Source organism: Canis lupus, chromosome 5 (assembly GCF_011100685.1).
Source record: "Canis lupus familiaris isolate Mischka breed German Shepherd chromosome 5, alternate assembly UU_Cfam_GSD_1.0, whole genome shotgun sequence".
Lineage (NCBI taxonomy): Eukaryota > Metazoa > Chordata > Mammalia > Carnivora > Canidae > Canis > Canis lupus.
The window spans coordinates 65,123,846-65,141,684 of record NC_049226.1 but is presented as its reverse complement, the minus strand read 5'-3'; the positions used below and the strand labels follow the sequence as shown (position 1 = coordinate 65,141,684).

At 60.8% G+C, this 17,839-nt stretch overlaps 3 protein-coding genes across 6 annotated transcripts in view; 1 reads left to right on the top strand and 2 right to left on the bottom strand.

The window, feature by feature from the left end:
* Nucleotides 1-1,814: 1,814 nt before the first annotated feature.
* RNF166 (ring finger protein 166) lies at nt 1,815-10,324 on the bottom strand. Its single transcript, XM_038538065.1, has 6 exons — nt 10,119-10,324; nt 5,135-5,291; nt 4,173-4,285; nt 3,750-3,864; nt 3,553-3,660; nt 1,815-2,904 (listed from the first exon to the last, which is right to left on the bottom strand). The coding sequence occupies exons 1-6, from the start codon at nt 10,271-10,273 to the stop codon at nt 2,839-2,841; spliced, it is 714 nt and encodes a 237-aa protein (XP_038393993.1). The 5' UTR covers nt 10,274-10,324; the 3' UTR covers nt 1,815-2,838.
* Nucleotides 10,325-10,436: 112 nt separating this feature from the next.
* CTU2 (cytosolic thiouridylase subunit 2) lies at nt 10,437-17,309 on the top strand. Its single transcript, XM_038538064.1, has 15 exons — nt 10,437-10,595; nt 11,048-11,122; nt 12,850-12,928; nt 13,053-13,112; nt 14,202-14,262; nt 14,745-14,854; nt 15,015-15,295; nt 15,372-15,507; nt 15,681-15,812; nt 16,204-16,295; nt 16,404-16,498; nt 16,583-16,736; nt 16,846-16,906; nt 17,004-17,062; nt 17,157-17,309. The coding sequence occupies exons 1-15, from the start codon at nt 10,531-10,533 to the stop codon at nt 17,224-17,226; spliced, it is 1,530 nt and encodes a 509-aa protein (XP_038393992.1). The 5' UTR covers nt 10,437-10,530; the 3' UTR covers nt 17,227-17,309.
* The window catches only part of PIEZO1 (piezo type mechanosensitive ion channel component 1), a 56,056-nt gene continuing 55,491 nt past the window's right edge, over nt 17,275-17,839 (bottom strand). For all 4 annotated transcript variants that reach the window (XM_038538060.1, XM_038538061.1, XM_038538063.1 and 1 more), the window contains one exon: nt 17,275-17,786. In XM_038538060.1, the coding sequence (XP_038393988.1) occupies nt 17,537-17,786 (250 nt within the window). In that variant the 3' untranslated portion in view covers nt 17,275-17,536. The remainder of the gene's footprint in view (nt 17,787-17,839) is intronic.

Genomic DNA, 17,839 nt, shown 5'->3' with positions numbered 1-17,839 from the left:
TGCTGTGCTCTGCAGCCAGCTGGGGTCCCTGGGGCCAGGGCAGGGCAGTGGGCCAAACTCTGAAAGGTACTTAGCACCCCCATACCAGGTGGTGGCTACAACACCTTCCAGAAATCCAGGAGGCCACCGGGGACAGCTGTGAGCAGAGGGACAGGCCCAGGAGCTCCTGCCCCTTGCAGTCGAGTGGAATCATCATCCTGCCCAGAAGAAAGGCGGCTGCCCAGCTCCTCCCATCTCGGCCCCCGCTGAAGACAGCCTATTGGTGCCCTGCTGCCGAACAGCACCCGGAGCTCAGACCATCGGCTCCTGCGAGACACAAGAGCAAGAAGTGCAACCAGTTCTCAGGGACCTGGGGCTGGCAGGTCCTCTGCAATCTGCACGTCCTGCTTTCCTGCAGGTTGCCTTCCAGGGCCCTTCCTGGTTGTAGGGCCCCCAGATCCAGAGATGCTTTCTAGGCCGCAGGGTGCATGTGGACTCCCCACCCACGCTGTGGTGCACTCTGGGCAGGGGCACCCCAGAGCATAGGGCTGTCTGGCCTTGTGGCAGTGGGGAAGATGAGATAAGCACACCATCAGCCCTTGTGTGTATCAGGCTGGGAGGGAACCCTGACTTCCAGGAAGTCCCGGCCTAAAGCACATGGGTATGTGTGGGGATGTGTGTGCACGTGCACATGAGTATGAATGTAGGTGCACACATGCACATGGCAGGAAACCCTGGAGGCAGCCACACTGATGTAGAGTGGCCTGGCGGGAGGGGCCTCCTCATTCTCATTGGACACACGGGATTCACATGAAGACCCATGGAGGCTGTTAGTGCTGTGGCTTTCAGCTGGAGTGTCCCCACCCCGACACCGTGGGATTCAGAGATCCAGCTCACCTACGTACCACATGCCATGTCAGGGTCCACTGATGCCCTCCCCTGGGGAGACTGTCCTGGGCACCGAGTCACTGGGCCGGGGGTGTGTTCTGTGTGGCCCCATCGGCCTGGGCTAGGTGGTAGGGATGAGAGGCCACGTGTGGACACTATCCTGTGGCTCTTGCCCCGTGGCTATGCGAGGGGACAGAGCTCCACAGTATCCTCACCACACCTGTTCCCTGGAACTGGTGTCCTCAACCAGATGGGGCTGGATGCTCCTACTGAAAGGACCTGAGGGGTGGCCAGCCGTCACCACCCTTCTGAGGGGCTGCTGGTGGGGACTTGTTTGCCTGGCCCTGCTGTGGCCTCGAGCTCTGGAGATCCACCTGCTTAGAGGAAGCACACAGCACACAGCCCTGCCTGGGGAAGCAGCTCTGGTGGCCCAGAGCACCATGTCTGCATCGACATCCCACATTTAAGCGACTCCTTCTGCCCTCTAGCCCTCGAGTGAGGCTGGGTGCCAAGGGCACATGCTGGGACAGTGGGAGGATGCCCAAGGAAGCTGCAGTGTGGCAAGAGCTAGCCGCGGGGCTTCGCCCTGGGGTCACCCACACTCCCTGCAGGCCACCATGGCCACATCTGGGCCCCAGAACAAGCCTGAGTCCAGCCTGCTAGCTTCCGGGGGACCCCATCTCATGATGAGGAGGGGATGAAAACCACACCACCTGGCAAACCTTTGCCAAGATTTGTCACCAGGGATCAGATGTGGTTTGTGAGAGGATGTGTTCTTGGGGAGCCTCGGGCTAAGGAAAGCCTACGGAGGCGGGCAGCACCATCCCCCACCATGTGGCCGAGCCAAGCTGCCTGCAGACAGAAAAACACCTGCAGGAGGTCATGGCTGTGCCTCACTCCCCACTGCTGTTCACCCTTCCAGATGAACCTAGCGGTCACGGCTGCTATAGACGCTTCGAAATGTTTTATTGGAGTTTTTTTTTAAAAGAGCAATTAATTTATGCCGTGAACTGAAAGAGTAAGACGGCGTCTTTCAGCCTCACCCATCCCCCCGCAGGGTGGCCTACCGACACGGTTCGTGGTCCGCAGGGAACGGACAGCAGGGCTGGGGCTGGGACCCTGGCGGGAGGAGGCCTGCGCTTCTGGGGGGATGTGGAGCAGAGGAGCAGCCGCTGCACGCGGCCAAGGGCCCTGGGGGTTTTTCCTGGCGGTGAGGAAGGGGAACCTGACAAAGCAGCCCCAGGGGACTCAGCAGAGCAGTGGTCCCAAGCAAAGCCCCGGGGTGTGCTCTGGCTCTGGCGTCTGCACCTCTCTTTCCCTCTCCCATGCTGACCCCACGACTGTTTTTGTTTTTTTTAAAAAATATAATTTTGTAAATGTTCCATAAAAATACTATTGTTCCTAGTCAAACACGGGTATTGCAACGTGAAGAGTAACTGCTCGGTCTTTGCTCTATAAAATGTGAAAAGATCATCACACTGGATAATATAGAAAAATGCCAGAATTTCTAGGTATCACAAAAGCCAGTACCGAGTGCGCAACGTGGAAGCGCTGCCAGATACCGGCCAGGACTCCCCTCGCACTTCCTGCTTGGCAGCCAGGCCTGCGGGACGTGGCGGGGCGGCACGGGTCTCTCTGCAGACATGGAGGACAGCATGGCTTTGAGACAGACAGACAGATGGCCGACTGCTCTCAGGCCCCCTGAGCCGGCCCCACGAGGGCAGCCCACTCAGCCCAAAGCACCGAGGGAACCAGCAACGCTCGGCCAGGAGCACTGATGGCCACCCTCCAACAATGAGGCCCCTGGCAGGCTTGGGGACAGGCTGTCCTGCAATGACAGAGGCTCCACTTGTCCCACAGGTGGGTTCCCACGCAAGCGCTGGGCATCAGAGGGCCTGCATGGCCATGTCCCTCAGGGTGGCTCCGTCCCCCGAGGTGGGAGGGCTCAGGTCCAAGGGCTGGGCGGTGCCTTCAGTTCTCAGAGAGAGACAGGGCTAGGGCAGCCTGGAAAGCAGCCTCCTCATCGATGCTGTAGTCCTGGAAGATAGGCAGTGAAGATGAGGGGATGTACTGGCTGCCTCCCAGGGCCCCCAGATGGAACAGCACATTCAGTGCCATGGGGTCGCTGCCTTGACAGCCCTAGGGGACAGGCTGCCCACACATGTGATCCACATCTGGCTTGTCCATGTTCTTCACCTCCCCAAGGGCACCACGGGGCTCCCGCGCAGCATGCTACATTGTAGACACCTGCCTGGGGACTGAGCACCCAGTGGGCCGATGGGAGGAGTGAACTCCTTCACCTTGGACTACGTGCACCGGAGTTGAGATGAACTGAGAAGACAGGTATGTCCACGGCCCCTGGTAATGAGGACCGGGGCGATGGGGCCAGGTGTGGGAGGGTCTGTAGGCTGGGGGGTGGGGCATGGTTTCTGGGCCACGGCATGCAGAAGGAGACAGGGCCCCTGCAGCTCCTCTCCAAGCCCCAGGTAGGAAGCTGTTGCCTCTGCAGGCCCGCTCTGTCTCCAGACCACTGTGGGCCCAGTACAGGGGTGACCAAGCAGAGCAAAGGGGGGCCCTAGTGGGACTGCTCTGCGTAGCCCTAATGCCCCTGGGTCCTTGGGCAGCCGGGCAGAGTGGGCACGGCCAGAGTGTGTGTTGGCGGGGCGGCCAGGGTGGGACACCCACCACGAAAGTGTCGTAGGAGAACTTGTGCCGGTGCAGGAGGTGCTGCAGGAAGTTGGCGCTCTTATAGCTGGGGTCCCCCCAGGGCATCGCGGAGCAGATGGGGCACACCTGAAAGAGAAGGCGCAGCTGAAGCAGCGCTGGGGTTGGGGCCCGCCAGCGTTCCCATCCCCCGGCCCCTGACCCTAGTGGCCACTCACCACGCGGTTGGGGTCACTGCGATGGTTGTCCACGCAGTGCTTCAGCAGCTCCTGCTGGTCCAGGTTACGGGCGCCACAGTAGGGGCAGGTGAAGGTGGACCTGTTGGGGACGGCGCTGGGGCGGTGGTGGGAGATGAGTGGGGACCGCCCGCCTGTGGTATGGCCCACCCTGGCCTCCCCGCCCACTCTGGCTCCCCCCTAGACTCTGTGGCCCATCCCTTCCCCCCACCTGGCTGGGCCCTGGCCTTTCTGAGGATGCCTGCCCACCCTGTTGGGCCCTCCCTGGGGTCCCCTTCCTGCAAGGCAGTGAGGCTCTCTGCTGAGGAGACACAACAGCCTCTTTCACCTCCTCTAGGACAGCAACATGGGCCAGGAGCTGCCCCTCCAAGGGACAAGGGCCCCGAGCACTCATAGCCAGCCTACCTGGGGATGGGCTGGGACGTGGGAACCACAGGGACAAACTTGGGACAGTTGGCCATTTGCTCCTGGACTTTCATGCAGGAGGAGACGTGCACCCTCATCTTGGCCAGCGTCACCTAGGAAGAGGCGGGGGAGGCTCAGAGGATTTGGGGACCAGCAACGGGGCCAGGACCCCAAAGGTCATGGCCCAGCAGTGCTATGTAAGCAGATGGGGACTTCACTCAGGGGCCTAGTGACCCTGGAGAGAGGTGGGGCTGGGTATGGTCCCCAGGTGTCCAGGGTAATGGGAGAAGGGCCTCCTGAGGGCAGCCTGGCTCCCAGCTCTGCTCATGCCTGCCCCACTGGCCTGTGAGTGTGGATAAGCCCAAACATATTGTGGCAGAGCAGGGCCACTGTGTGTGGGAGGCCAAGGAGGGGCCTGGCTTGCTCCTTCCTGGGAGAAAGCCTGCCTGCCAAGGAAGGAAGCCAAGTGCCTCACTGCAGAACATGGGGTTGCCCCAGTCTGTCCAGACCCTGACCTTCAGGACAGAGCAACTAGGGGTCACCTCGTATCGTGATGTCTGTATTAAGCTGAGAGACAGTAGTCAGAAGGCAAAGTCAAGAACAGCTCCTGGGGCTGGGCCAGGGTGAGGGGTGCAGAGACAGGCCAGGATAGGTGCAGAGACAGGCCAGGATGGGTGGTGGTGGTCAGCACCAGAGAGGTCCCACCCATTCTGCCTGGGGCCCTACCCACTGTTGGCAGGGCTAAGGGTGCTGTGGGGAGGATGGGGGAAGGCGCCCTGATGTGAGTGGTGCTGCGGGGGAGGGGCAGAGCACAGGCCCCTCTCTGCCAGACAAGACAGCAGGACAGTGGGATAGGACAACAGGACAATGGGACAGGAGAGTAAGACAGCGGGACAGGACAGTGGGAAAAGGCCCCCAGCTGCAGTCTCCCTGGCCCCAGGAGGGCCTATGGGGTGGGGTACCTTCTTGTTGCAGCCCCTACAGGGCGCCTTGTATGACGAAAGCTGCTTCTCCACATGAGCGGCCTTGTCCACCTTCTTGGGGTCGAAAGGCAGGCGGCAGAGCGGGCAAAGGGGGGACGGCACCTGTAGGCACGGCTGGAGGCACTCCCCGCAGAACCTGCAGGGACAGGGATACGGGTCTGAGGGCCGCTGGCTGCTTTGAGCCTCGCAGGGCAGCTCCCCTCTGCTGGCCATGGCACCTTTCTGGAGACCGTCATTTCTGTTCTTAAATCCCACTGACTGGACAGCCGCCCCCTGGCTAAAAGATGATCCCGGTGCCCTCCCAGCTGAGGGTTTCTGGGGCTTGCTGCCATATCCAGGACGCCGGGGGAGTGGTGGCCATGGCTGTCCAGGTCCTGTTCTGGCCCTGTGGCTCCAGGCCCAACAAAAGCTCCAGCCATGGTGGGCAACCTGAGACAGCCTACCCGTCTCACAGCCATGTGGTGATGCCACCACCTCAGGTGCTCTGGGGACACAAGGGCAGCCCAGGGGGCTCTGGAGAATAAGATCAATAACAGTGTTGGGAGAGAAAAGCACAGGGTTCAAGGAGCCCAAGGCTGTCCAAGTGCAGTGTCACCAGCCTTGTGACCATGCCGGAGCCAAAGCGTGGTGACAGAAGGGGCCTTACTTGGGCTCTTGACTGCTTAGCAGTGACACTAATGGCCCCAGGCACACACTCAGGCACCTGAGGCTCCCTGCAGCCTTGAGCTCTTGGTGCTGTCCCTGGAGATGCCACATCATGACGACAGCCAGCGGATACGGATACGCTTGGGCCCCAGCAGTGAGCCCTCCTCCCCGCAAGCCCCCCAGTGCCGCAGAGGCACAAGCGGCATTCAGGCAGGAGGACAGCCAGTCCACGGGGATGCCAGGCTGGAGAGCACCCAATGGGCAGCAAAAAGGAGCTTGGTCCCAGGACCCCCCTGGCCCAGCTTCTTAGGAAGTAGATGATTAACTATGATCCTGATCTGGAATGTGCAGAAGCCGAAACGGAGTCCCAGAGCCCCAGACGAGAGAGCACGCAGTCCACACCCAAGACAAACTGAGCCCCTTCCGAGACTGCATGTGATCAGGGTGCTGCAACTGTATAATCATCTGCATGCACCAAGCAGGTGGGGCTGTGGGGGCCACGGCATGTGAGGGTGTTCCCACACATACGGCCGCTCAGCAAGCTAAGTGGCTGGCATTCTCTCTGCCACCAGGCAAGCTCTCTCAGAGCTTCACCTCCTTCCCGGGAGAAAGCAGCTGGAGGTGATCCAGAGTCCCTCCTGCTGCCCAAGCCTGGGCCCTCCTCCTCCATGTTGGCTTCCGGTAAAGCCCCACCTGGCTCGTCACCATGTGCACGAACATTTGCACAGGAGATGGCCTGGCTTGGCCTGAGGCCCATCAGTGGATGTAGCTTTCCCAGCAGCTTCTTTCCCCCAGGGCAAGGAGCATGGCCCGCCTGTCACTTACCTCACCTGGTGAGAACTCACCGGGCACCCTGGCACATGTGTAAAGGAGGCACCCGCATACCCACCCCACAGCACTCTGGCAAGTGTTCCAGGGCTGCCTCCCTTGCCATTGCAAGGGTCTGATTAGCCTAACGGCTGATGGAGGCCTCTCACTTCGCCTGTCACTGAAGGAGAGCTCTGCGACTGTCACAGTGGGTGCTCATGGCAGTGCCACCACAAGAGCCACGGGGTGGAAACAAGCCACGTTGCCTATGGCTAATGGACACACAGAAGTGGCCTATCCCCGGGGTTGAGTGAGCCACTGATGGATGCTGCCACGAGGGTGAGTCTTGGGAACGCCATGCTCAGGACCTGTGTTGTGTGACTCCGCGGACATGGAAATCCAGACAGACCCATCGACGGACAGAAGGTGCATCAGTGGCTGCTGGGGTGGGGACTACGGGGTTTGCCTACCCACAGAGATGGTGGCTCAACACTGGAGACTCCAGGAACCACTGACGTGTGTATTTCCAACGAGGGAATTATATTTCAACAAAGCTGTAAAACACACATGCAGAAGGAGAGGCCACAGGAGCACTCAGGGGATCAGTCCTCGGCACCTCGTCAGCAGAAGGCAGGGTCCAGGGCAGGCCCGAGGACCACATCTCTGACAACAGGTAGGGGTGAAGGGCACCCCTCTGCCAGCAGAAGGAACCCTGCCTGAACCCGGATTCGCCTGCCCACCCCCCAGCTCTGTGGACCTCTGGAAGCACCATCAGCTGGCAGCCTGGTCTCCACACGGTGACGTGGTGCTCTGAGCAGCGCTTGCCTCTTCCAAGGAGGTTCTGCTGACGTGGGCCCAAGCTGGGGCCGAATACCTCCCCCACTGACAGAGCCAGCAGAGGGGTCTGCTCCTCTACACCAGGCCCACAGTCACAGGTGAAGCCGCTGGACAGCCACCACACAGGCTGTAGTGGCACCAGCACCATGTCTCAGTCCTGTGCTGGCCTCTTGCACACAGCGGTGTGCCTGATGGGCTGCTGGTGCGGGGCCTCAGGGACCCAGAGTTGTCCTGCGTGGCAGCGCCCAACATCCACTGCCTTTCCAGGATGATCTGAACAGCTCACATCCTGGTCCACCCACATACAGATCTAGGTGACCTGCCCATGGGCTCAGGCCTTCCTGTGCCGAACAGAGGCCCGAGCTCCTAGTCGGCTGAGCAGGGACTAACAGAATTCCTGGGGCCTCAGAGAGGCGCACTCCTTGGTCTGGGTGCAGATGGGCAGAGGGCTGTCAAGGTTCGGTGGTCCCCAGGGTCTCCAGGGTCACTGCTGCAGGAGTGCTGCGTGGGGTGGGGAGTGGCAAAGAGGCCAGTGCAGCCTGACTGCCTGAGCGCACACCCTGGCTTTGCCGCGACACTTGGGAATTTGGCCTCTTGTACAACCGAAACGACAAAAGCACCTACCTCACGAGGCTATACGTGCAGAGTATGCGGAAACCATCTGTCCTCATTGCTCCCCACATTCACCCCTAAGTGTGAGCATGCCTGTTGTTCTGTGATCTCTGCTCAGTTAACTGCATGTGGGGATGCTGACATGGAAGGACCAATGGGACAGCCCTCATGAGAGAGGACAAAAGGAGAGCAGAGCCCAGAGGGAGCCCAAGGCAGAGCCTGCCTCAAACACAGGCCCTCAGAGGAGGGCCCAGCAGAGGGTAATAACTTCTGGTTCAGAGGTGACTTACTGTGCAGGATGTCCCTGAGTATGAGGAATAACTGGCTCCCTTGGGGGCGCCTGGGGAGCTCTTCCACGAGCCCCATGGACGGCGTCCTCACCCAAAACCCCCCACGGTGACCTGTCCTCTTCTGTTTGATATTGCTCACACGTGGCTGCTCTCACTACCAGAAACTCTGTTTTCGAGGCCATGCGGGACATGTGGCTGGACCGCCACCAGGTAGGTGTGAGCCTGTAAGTCTTCTGTGCTGGTACAAAAGACAAGAAAACGAGGAAGAGGAAGAGACAGGGACAGAAGAGCCCAGAAAACAAGGCCGCCGAGGGAGCTAGAGGGGAAGTCTTCTAAGGAGGAAGCTGTGGAAGAGGTTTTCGAAGGATCAGTCTCAGAAACAGAAAAGACAGGAGATTCTGCCAAAAAAACCACGAGTGTGGGAAGGACTTAGAGGACATGATGCGTTCACAACAATTTTACACAGCGCTGTGTCCTAAAGACATGTCTTAAGAAAAGACTTATCTGGAAAAAAGAGAAAACACAGATACACGCAAACCAGGAGACTGCAAATGCTGTGATCCAAGGTTGGGTGTCTGTGCCAAGGGGACACCACCCGAAAACCGAGAAAGACTCCCTAAAATGGGGCCCAGGATAAACCCCACAGTTCTCTCAGTGATGGATTGGAAATGCAGAACACACCTGAAAGCACCCACTACCATGTGCTTACAAGAAGGGAGTCCTGTTTGGAGGCTGCCCCAGACAAGGTGTCACACCCGCACGACAAAGTGAGGCACAGTGAGTGCCCTTTGTGATCACTTGGCAGTGCCGTCCTGGTGTCCGGATGCCTGTGCTGCCTAACCCAGCAGGGAGGACGAGGGAAGGGAAGGCTTTCCGGACGCTGACACCATCCCCAGGTGATGAGCAGCTCCCCTTTCTATCAGGAGTTTCCTAGGTCAGCTGCCCCTGTTTGCAAAATGTTCTAGGGACAGCTCCCTGCTGGGTGCACCCCGCCCAACCCCTGGGAGTGGAAGCCCCACCTCATCAGGCCAGACCTTCCTGAGATCTCTTCCTGCCCTGCTGATTTCACCCAAGAGCTGTGTTACTCCGCCAGGAGAGAGTGGAAGGGGAGACACTAGGATCTCGGCTCCCTTCCAACCAGGCTGGCAGCTCCCGGAAGACCCGAGTGCAGCTCTGGGCTGAGAGGAGAGCCACCTCCTTGGGTTTCTGTTGCTGAAACACCCGGGCAGGGCCCCACCGGAGGGCATGGTGCAGCTGACACCCCAGCAGGGTGCCTGGTGTCCGGTCCTCAGGGCCAGCCCGTCTCCTCTGGCTGCTCAATAATGGATGCGACCCAAGACCTTCATCAGAAAGGGCACCAGACTCCAAACAAGTCCCTCTCCTAACTTAGGGAACTCCTTGTCCCCTAAACGACAAGCAGACAGCGAGAGCGGGAGGCCGCTGACAGCAGGAGCCACGGGCATTGATTGACACGGCCCCCCCCCCCCCCCCCCCCCCCGCCCAGGCTCCAGGCTCCAGGCCGAGCCGAAGGCGACGCGCGCAGAGGTCGCCCGCTGCCCTCCGAACAGGAGGTGGCCGGTCGGCGACCCCGGGGGCCCCGGGACGCGTGCGGGGCTGGCTCGGGGCAGGCGGGCAGGAGGCCGGGCCGAGGCGGAGGGACGCGCCCCGCCCAGTCCTCCGCGCGCCCGGCCCGGGGCTGCACCGGCGGCCGCCGACCCACCCCCCCGCGGCGGCGTCCCGGCCCCGCGGCCTCCCCGCGCCGGCGCACTCACGTGTGGCCGCAGCTGCCGATGGCCACAGGCCGGTGGTACACCTCCAGGCAGATCGGGCAGCTGTACTGCGCCTCCAGGCCGCTGTCGCCGCCCGCCGGCCCGCCCGCCGGCTGCCGCTGCTGAGCCGAAGCCACCAGGCTGCGGAACATCGCCATCCCCGGGCCGGGCCTGCCTCCGCCGCCGCCGCCGCCCCTGTTCCGGCCCGGCCGGGCCAGGTCCGCGCGTCACGGCCGCGACGGCGCCGCACTGACGTCATCAGGGAGCGCCCCGCCCCCTCGCCAGGCCGCGGCGCCGCGCCGCTGACGTCATTAGCCTCCCGCTGTCTGGGCCCGGCGCCGGCTGCGTCTGGCTGACGTGATCCGGGCGCGCCTCCCCGCCGCCGCTGCGGGCTACGCGGCGACCCAGCGCAGCCATGTGTCAGGTTGGCGAGGACTACGGGGACCCGGTGCCAGAGGGACCGCCGCCACCGCGGCCTGGGTGAGAGCTGGGCGTCCGCACCCGCCCCTGCCCTTCCCGGCGCTCTGGGCCGGCGGCACAGCTCATCCCGGGGGCCCGGCCCGCGCTCCTCCGTCCGTCCCGGGCGCCGCGCTGCGGGAAGCCGGGAGACGGCCGAGGCCGGGGTCGCACACCCCAAGAACGGGCTGCCCTGGCGCCCCCGCCCGCCGCTCCCATCCACTCTCGGCGGGCCGTCCCTCCCGCCGCGCCAGCCGTGCGGAGCCTGCGCCGAGGCCCCCGGTGCTCGCTGAGCTGGTTTAGCGCACGAGCCCCCGCCCCTCCCGCCACCCTGGGGCTTTGGGTGAGACGGAGCCCAGCTGCCCGCAGGAGCCCTGGTCCACCAGGGCGGGGTGACAGTGTAGTGCCACCTCCCCGAAGCCCGCGGGGAGGGAGCGCTGCAACCTGTGTGTCCCCCGCCCCCCTTGTCTCCAAAGCCGCGAGCTCAGATGCGTGAAGTGCAAGGATGGCCTACCGGTTGTGGTGATCCGAGCCGGAGACGCCTTCTGCAGGTGAGGCCTGGCCGTGGGTGGGAGGCCGAGCCCTCTGGCGCAGCAGCCAGGATTGCCCTGTTTATGTGCCTTTGTCTCTTGTGTTCAGAAGCATTTACTTCTGACCTCGCTCAGTGATTCTGATGCGTGGGTTCCCCGTAATCCTCCTATGGTCCCCTGTGGGCCAAGCGGCAGGAGGGTATCTGATGGCACTTACGGAGAATATTGGCAGTGAGGGTGGAGTGAGGGACAGGCAGGACCAGCATTCGGCGCAGCTGGAACACATCTAGGCGCAGATTAGAGCATCCTGGGATCTGGGCCAGGTGCTCTGGTGATGTTCGCTTTTTTTTTTTTTTTTTTTTACTTTTTTTTAAAATTTATTTATGATAGTCACACAGAGAGAGAGAGAGAGAGAGAGGCAGAGACATAGGCAGAGGGAGAAGCAGGCTCCATGCACCGGGAGCGCAACGTGGGACTCGATCCCGGGTCCCCAGGATCGCGCCCTGGGCCAAAGGCAGGCACCAAACCTCTGTGCCACCCAGGGATCTTTTTTTTTTTTTTTTTTTTTTTTTTTTTTTAATTAATTCATTCAAGACACAGAGAGAGGCAGAGGCAGAGGGAGAAGCAGAGTCCATGCAGGGAGCCCAATGTGGGACTCAATCCTGGGACTCCAGGATCACGCCCTGGGCCGAAGGCAGATGCTCAACGGCTGAGCCACCCATCCAGGCATCCCTAAGACTTTTTGAATTTAATTGAGAGAGCAAGCAGGGGTTGGAGCAGAGGGGAAGGGGGAAAGACTCTGAAGGAGATTCCTCACTGAGTGCAGAGGCCATTGCAGGGCCCTGTCCCACAACCCTGAGATCATGCCCTGAGCCAAAACCAAGAGTCAGACACGGAACTGACTGAGCTCCCCAGGCACCCCTGGTGTGTTTTAGTAGGGAAAAGATAGTAGACTTAGGGGCATAGCCCCAGGTGTGGGGCAGCTCTCAGGGCACATTCTTCTCTTGGTTCAGGGAGCTTTTAAATTAAGTGCCTGGGCCTCACTCTGGCACATTCTGTCTGGTCTGTTTGGCCGGAGTAATTCTAAGCTGTGGCCAAGCCTGCGAACCAGATAGAAGGTTACCAGGAATGCAGATTCCTAGGGTCCGGCCTAGAAGTTCTGATTCTATGGGTTTGAGGAAGAAGCCAGGACTCTGCATTTGCATGAGCTTCTCAGGCATCTCTGGAGATGGTATCAGCTCAGTTGGCCAGTGTGGCGCTCTGGGACACAGGATACCCCCTGCTGCCTGTTCAGTGTTTCCCCCCTCACCCCAAGAGGTGGTACCTCTCCCTGTGGGAGTTTGGGAATGGGCCTTCAACTCTGCTCAGGGGAGGGTCAGGCTGGCCTTGCCCTGCACTTTCTTGTCCGTCCATTCTTCCCACTGCACCTTCCTGAGTGTTTGGAGGTACATCTGGGCTCTGGGCCCCTGGGGCATCAGTTCACACTGGTAAGGATTGCTGGGGACCAAGGTGGGGCTCCCTGTGCAGCATGGGGCTGGTCCTGGGGCGGACACAGTTGGCAGGAACCCCACAGCCCCGGTTTCCCTTGCCAGTTTCTGGGCAGAGCCTCTGTCAAGATGCTGCTTTTAAAGATGGAAGTTGGTAAAAAAAGGAAAATATAACCCAGCAGCGTGTCAGGCTTTGTCCCCATCAGGTGTGGAGGTGGCGGCCTGGGCTATGCGGCCACAGCTTTTGGTTGTCTGTTGCAGGGACTGTTTCAGGGCCTTTTATGTCCACAAGTTCAGAGCCGTGCTTGGGAAGAATCGGTTGATCTTTCCGGGAGAGAAGGTAGTGTATGGGATGACTCTTCTGCAGAGTCCCCCCTGGGCCCTGGCTGTCAGCCCCTGCCTCCCTTCTCAGGGACGCTCATGTGGAGGATGCAGTCTCTCCAGTAACCTTCCTTCTCTCTTAGGTGCTCCTGGCGTGGTCTGGGGGGCCTTCATCAAGCTCCATGGTCTGGCAGGTCCTTGAGGTACATCTCCACAGCATCTGGGGCCCTGGCTACCACCCAGCTAAGCTCCAGGGTTGGGGGCCCAGCACTGAAGGGCTCTTGCCTGCAGCTAGCAAGAGCAGCCCACCCCTAGCCAGGATGCCTGGAGGGTTCTCAGATGTGTATACAAGAGATACACAAAACAGAAGCTGTGTCTGCACTACTCAGCTGTGCCCGGTTTAGTAGTGTTCGCTGACTGTGTAGAATCATAGTCCCTGGGAAGGTGTGGCAGCACGGTGGAACCTTGCTTGAGATGTTGCTGAGTTCACGGGCCTCCCCCCTGGTCCTGGGTCCAGGACAAGACTGGACCGTGAAATACAAGCAGGTGCCTTGGGGAACCCAAAAGGAGCCTGCCTGGCTGGAGTTGGGCAGCTTCTCTGAAGTTTAAGGGGAGACCCAAAAGAGCAGTGGGCTTGGCAGGTGAAGTCAGGTGGGGAGGGGGAGGGAACAGGGTGCTCAACGGAGAGCTGTGCTCCAGGCAGTGGGCAGCCCACTCAAAGACGGCTAGGGCTTCTCCTGAGGGCCCTGGCTGCCTCGGAGGCCTTGACCCAGGGCCGGGACATACACAGACCCTCTGCACTTAGAGTGAGTGGCATGGATTTAAAAGGGTGGTCTGTACCAGGGGCTCTAGGGTGGTGCTTCTGTGGTTGCTCTCCTGCTCTCATTTTGTGGCCTCCTAAACCTAGCCTGGTGCACATGCCCACTCCCTTGGCCTTTTGTCTGGCACCTGGAGCCCCTCGTTCTTCTAGTGGCAGTGCCTTGATTATAGTCTGTTTTCCTCAGGCAGGCCGCGCCTCTCAGGACATTGCTAGGAAAGGTGGGAGGACAAACTGCTGTGGAGCAGGTCTCACTGGGGCGGTGAGGATGCCCAGGCAGGCCACTTGGACCAAGTTAGGCTGTGTGGCCTCCCCATGGGCCTTGATCGGCACCCTGTTTGAATGGTCTGTCTGCACTAGGTGAGGGGTCACCACCCCTTCCTGGAGGACGTTAGTTCAGATGGAAAACAGTTTGTGCTGGGAAAGGCATTGGCTTCTGACTATGGGGCTGAGGTCCTGGTCCTTTTCTCTCCAGGGCCTGAGTCAAGATTCTGCCAAAAGACTGCGTTTTGTGCCAGGGGTCGTGTACGTTGATGGTATGTGTAGCCATCCCTGGTCCATTCCCAGCTGCTCAGGACGAGCCCTACTGAGACAGCTGGCTCTGTGACCTTAAGGAGGCCCTGGTGGGGGCGTGTTTTGGAGACCTCTCATGGGACTGGCAGCAAAGGCACCATTGTCTTGTTTTAGCCTTATATCAGAGTCAGGAGTGTTTGTGTAGCCTCCATGGATCAGGAGGCATGGGTGGAAAGGGTCAGGCGCCAGATGCTGGCCTGCTCCGCCCCTTGTTCCCTGAGACAGGCTCCCAGATGGGTCTTGGCCACTGGCCGTCATGCCTCTCCCTGCTCCTCCCCTGTGCCCTGCAGAGAACCCACTTCCCACTCTGCAAACACTTCCCTCTAGCACAGGTTAGCGTCCTATAGTTTCCACAGAAAAGCTTGGTAGTGCCTCACACAGCATTGGCCTTGTCCCGTCTTCAGCTCTTCTGTAGCCATGACTCTTTTGTGCCTTAATTTTTCAGAGGGAGCAGCTTGTGGCCAGAGCTGGGAGAATAGAGCAAAAACCCTGGCTGAAGTAAAGCTGATCCTCCGGAGCTTTGGCTTCCCGTGGCACATTGTTGCCTTGGAAGAGGTGGGCGGGCCTGTCTCTGGGGGCGGGCCGCTGGGGCGTACTCTGAGGGGCCTGTGCCGATTTGCTGTGTCTTGCTGTGTTGGCCGTGGGCCTCCCCCTTGGCCTGTTTGCTCTCAGCACTAAGTGGGCCAGGCCTTATGCACTCTCCCTGCCCTGGAAGGTGTTCACCCTGCCGCCGTCTGTGCTGCGCTGCTCTGCCCAGGAGCCAGTGGGGACTGAGGGGACCTACAAGGTAGCTGTGGATAGTTTCCTCCAGCAGCAGCATACGGTAGGGAGCAGCCCCAGCCCCACACAGCAGGAGGAGCAGCTGAGCCAGCCCTGCACCCAGGACCCCCAGGACCCGGCTGGGCCACCCCCAGCTGCCCACATAGAAGCTCTCTCCCGACTGTTTGACTCTGTGAAGACATTGACAGCCAAAGAGGAGCTTCTGCAGACCCTGCGGTGAGCCCCTGTCCTCATGCCGGGGGCTTGGCCCTGCTTCATCTGGCCCCCTGAGACCCTGTGCCCTGCTCTACAGGGGCCACCTGCTCCTCCACGTGGCCCGGACCCACGGCTACTCCAAGGTGATGACGGGAGACAGCTGTACTCGCTTGGCCATCAAGCTCATGACCAGCTTGGCACTGGGGAGAGGGGCCTTCCTCGCCTGGGACACGGTACGTGGGTCCAAGATTTTCAGGGGCCCTTCCGGCCCCCATCACCTGAAGGTGGTGTCGTGAGTCCAGTCCCAGAGTCTCCCTTGTGGGAGCCTGTGACCCCCTCAGCTGCCAGGGAAGGAGGGGCTATGAGCCGTCTGCAGGGCGAGCTTTGGGATGTACCCCTACCGCAGGGCTTCTCTGATGAGCGGCATGGTGACGTGGTGGTGGTGCGGCCCATGCGTGAGCACACACTGAAGGAGGTCGCCTTCTACAACCGCCTCTTCGCAGTTCCCTCCATCTTCACACCGGCCATTGACACAAAGGTGAGTGAGTGGTAGCACCTGGGCAGGTGGCCCCCTTCTAGCATGGGGTCATGCCGGCACACCTCAGTGGCCCAAGCGGTGTCCACAGCAGCTTTGTGGCCTGAGCGCTGACAGCAGGGTGCCCTGCCTTCTGGGAGCATGCGCAGGGCGCTCCCCCTGCTACCATAGAAAGGTAGCCTGGTACCCTCAACGAAAAGGGGGCTCGCAGGGAGGTTGTCACAGCGGCTGTGGTCAGCGACGGGGACAGTTCAGAAGTGGCTGCTGTGGCTCCCTCTAGCCCTGACCCAGCACCTTTGGGGCTGATGGTGTGAAGCCTTGGCCTCCCCTCCTGATGGCTCCTTGGCCAGGCCTCGGAGTGCCGCCATTGCAGCCCTCATCTGACTATCTCTAGGCCCCTGAAAAGGCCAGCATCCACCGGTTGATGGAGGGCTTCCTGCTCCGGCTGCAGGCTCAGTTCCCCTCCACAGTCAGCACTGTGTACAGGTATATGCAAGTGTGGGAGGGGCTGGAGCGGTGTGCTGTGCCTGCCCCCTGCTGCGCGTGCTCTGGGGGGAATGAAGCTCCATCCTGACGGGTCTCCCACACCCACAGGACCAGTGAGAAGCTGGTCAAGGCTCCCAGGGATGGCTGTGCTGCTGGCCCCCGCTGCCTGCTCTGTATGTGCTCGCTGGATGTCGACACTGCTGGTCTGTGTGGACGGGGAGGGGCTATGACCAGTGGGAGCTGGGGGCGTAGCTGCAGGAGGACCCTCAGCCTATCTCTGCTTGCAGACAGTGCCACTGCTTTTGGGGCTCAGACCCAGGATTTCTCCCAGACACAGCCCCCCACCCCACTGGCTGAGGCTGGGGCAGCCCCCATGCCCTGCTGTTCTGCAGAAGTGGGCAGGGCCCAGAAGTGCTGCCAGAGTACCCTGCTGTGCAGAAGGTGAGTCCATTCCTATCCTGCTGCATAGCCAGCTCCCTGCTGCTGGCCAGGGTAGGTGGGACTCCCTAGGGCCCCAAGCAGGTGCTCAGGTACAGCTCTGCTCCCACAGGGAGGACTCCCAGGTCATCGAGCAGCTATGCTATGGCTGCCGTGTGAATATGAAGGATGTGGTGAGTCCTTTCCCCACCTGGGGTACTGACAGGGGAGGCCCACTCCCAGGGGCTTGGTGCCACGTGGCCCCTCGTCCATGGTGGTTCTCTGTTACAGCCATCTTTGGATTCTTTGCCACCTTACATCTTGGCTGAGGCCCAGTTCCGCAGCCAAAGGTATGAGCTAGCCCCCATGCTTGGGGAGTGCAGGTGGGTCCTGCTGGGCGTCTGCATGTGCAGGGCAGGTTCCCAGTGTGTGGCTTCCCCCCAGGCCCTCGCAGGATATCCAGGAGTATCTGGTTGAGAACAGTGACGAGGAGGTGCACACCACTGGGAGCTGAGCCTGGGGCCACCCCCAAGCAGGAGGGCAAGGATGGGCAAGCAGCATGTGATTGTATAAATAAAAACATTTTTAATTAGAAAATCCTACAGTACGCGTGGCGAAGGGAAGGCTGGCCCCCCTGACCCAGGGTGCCGGCTGTGCTAGGCCCAGCAGGGATGATGGAAGGGACCGGGGTCCTGTGCCGGGCCAAGGAGGGGCCCCCGCTTCCTTCTGGCAGCAGCATCAGGGCCTGGTGGCCTGGGACGGGGTGTCTGCACCCAGCGCTGGGCTGGGCAACTCCTTCATGCACATGCGCAGGAGCCCGGCTCCTACTCCTTCTCACGGGTCCACTTGATCATCGTCTCAGGCGAGCGGTACAGGAAGATAAGCTTGGCATAAAGCTCCTCTTCCAGCTCCAGCTCCCGCGTCTCCCGCACCAGGAAGATGTCCTGGCAGAGCTTGAGGATGCGGTCCACACACGGCAGCTCCTCAAACATGATGGAGTGGGAGATCTCACTGAAGAAGCCGCGTACAAACTTGCCGATAACCAGCACGATGGACACATAGAGCCCCATGATCCTGCCGGGCAGGGGCGGGGTGAGTCGGGGATGCTGCTGGAGCTGTGCCCCGCC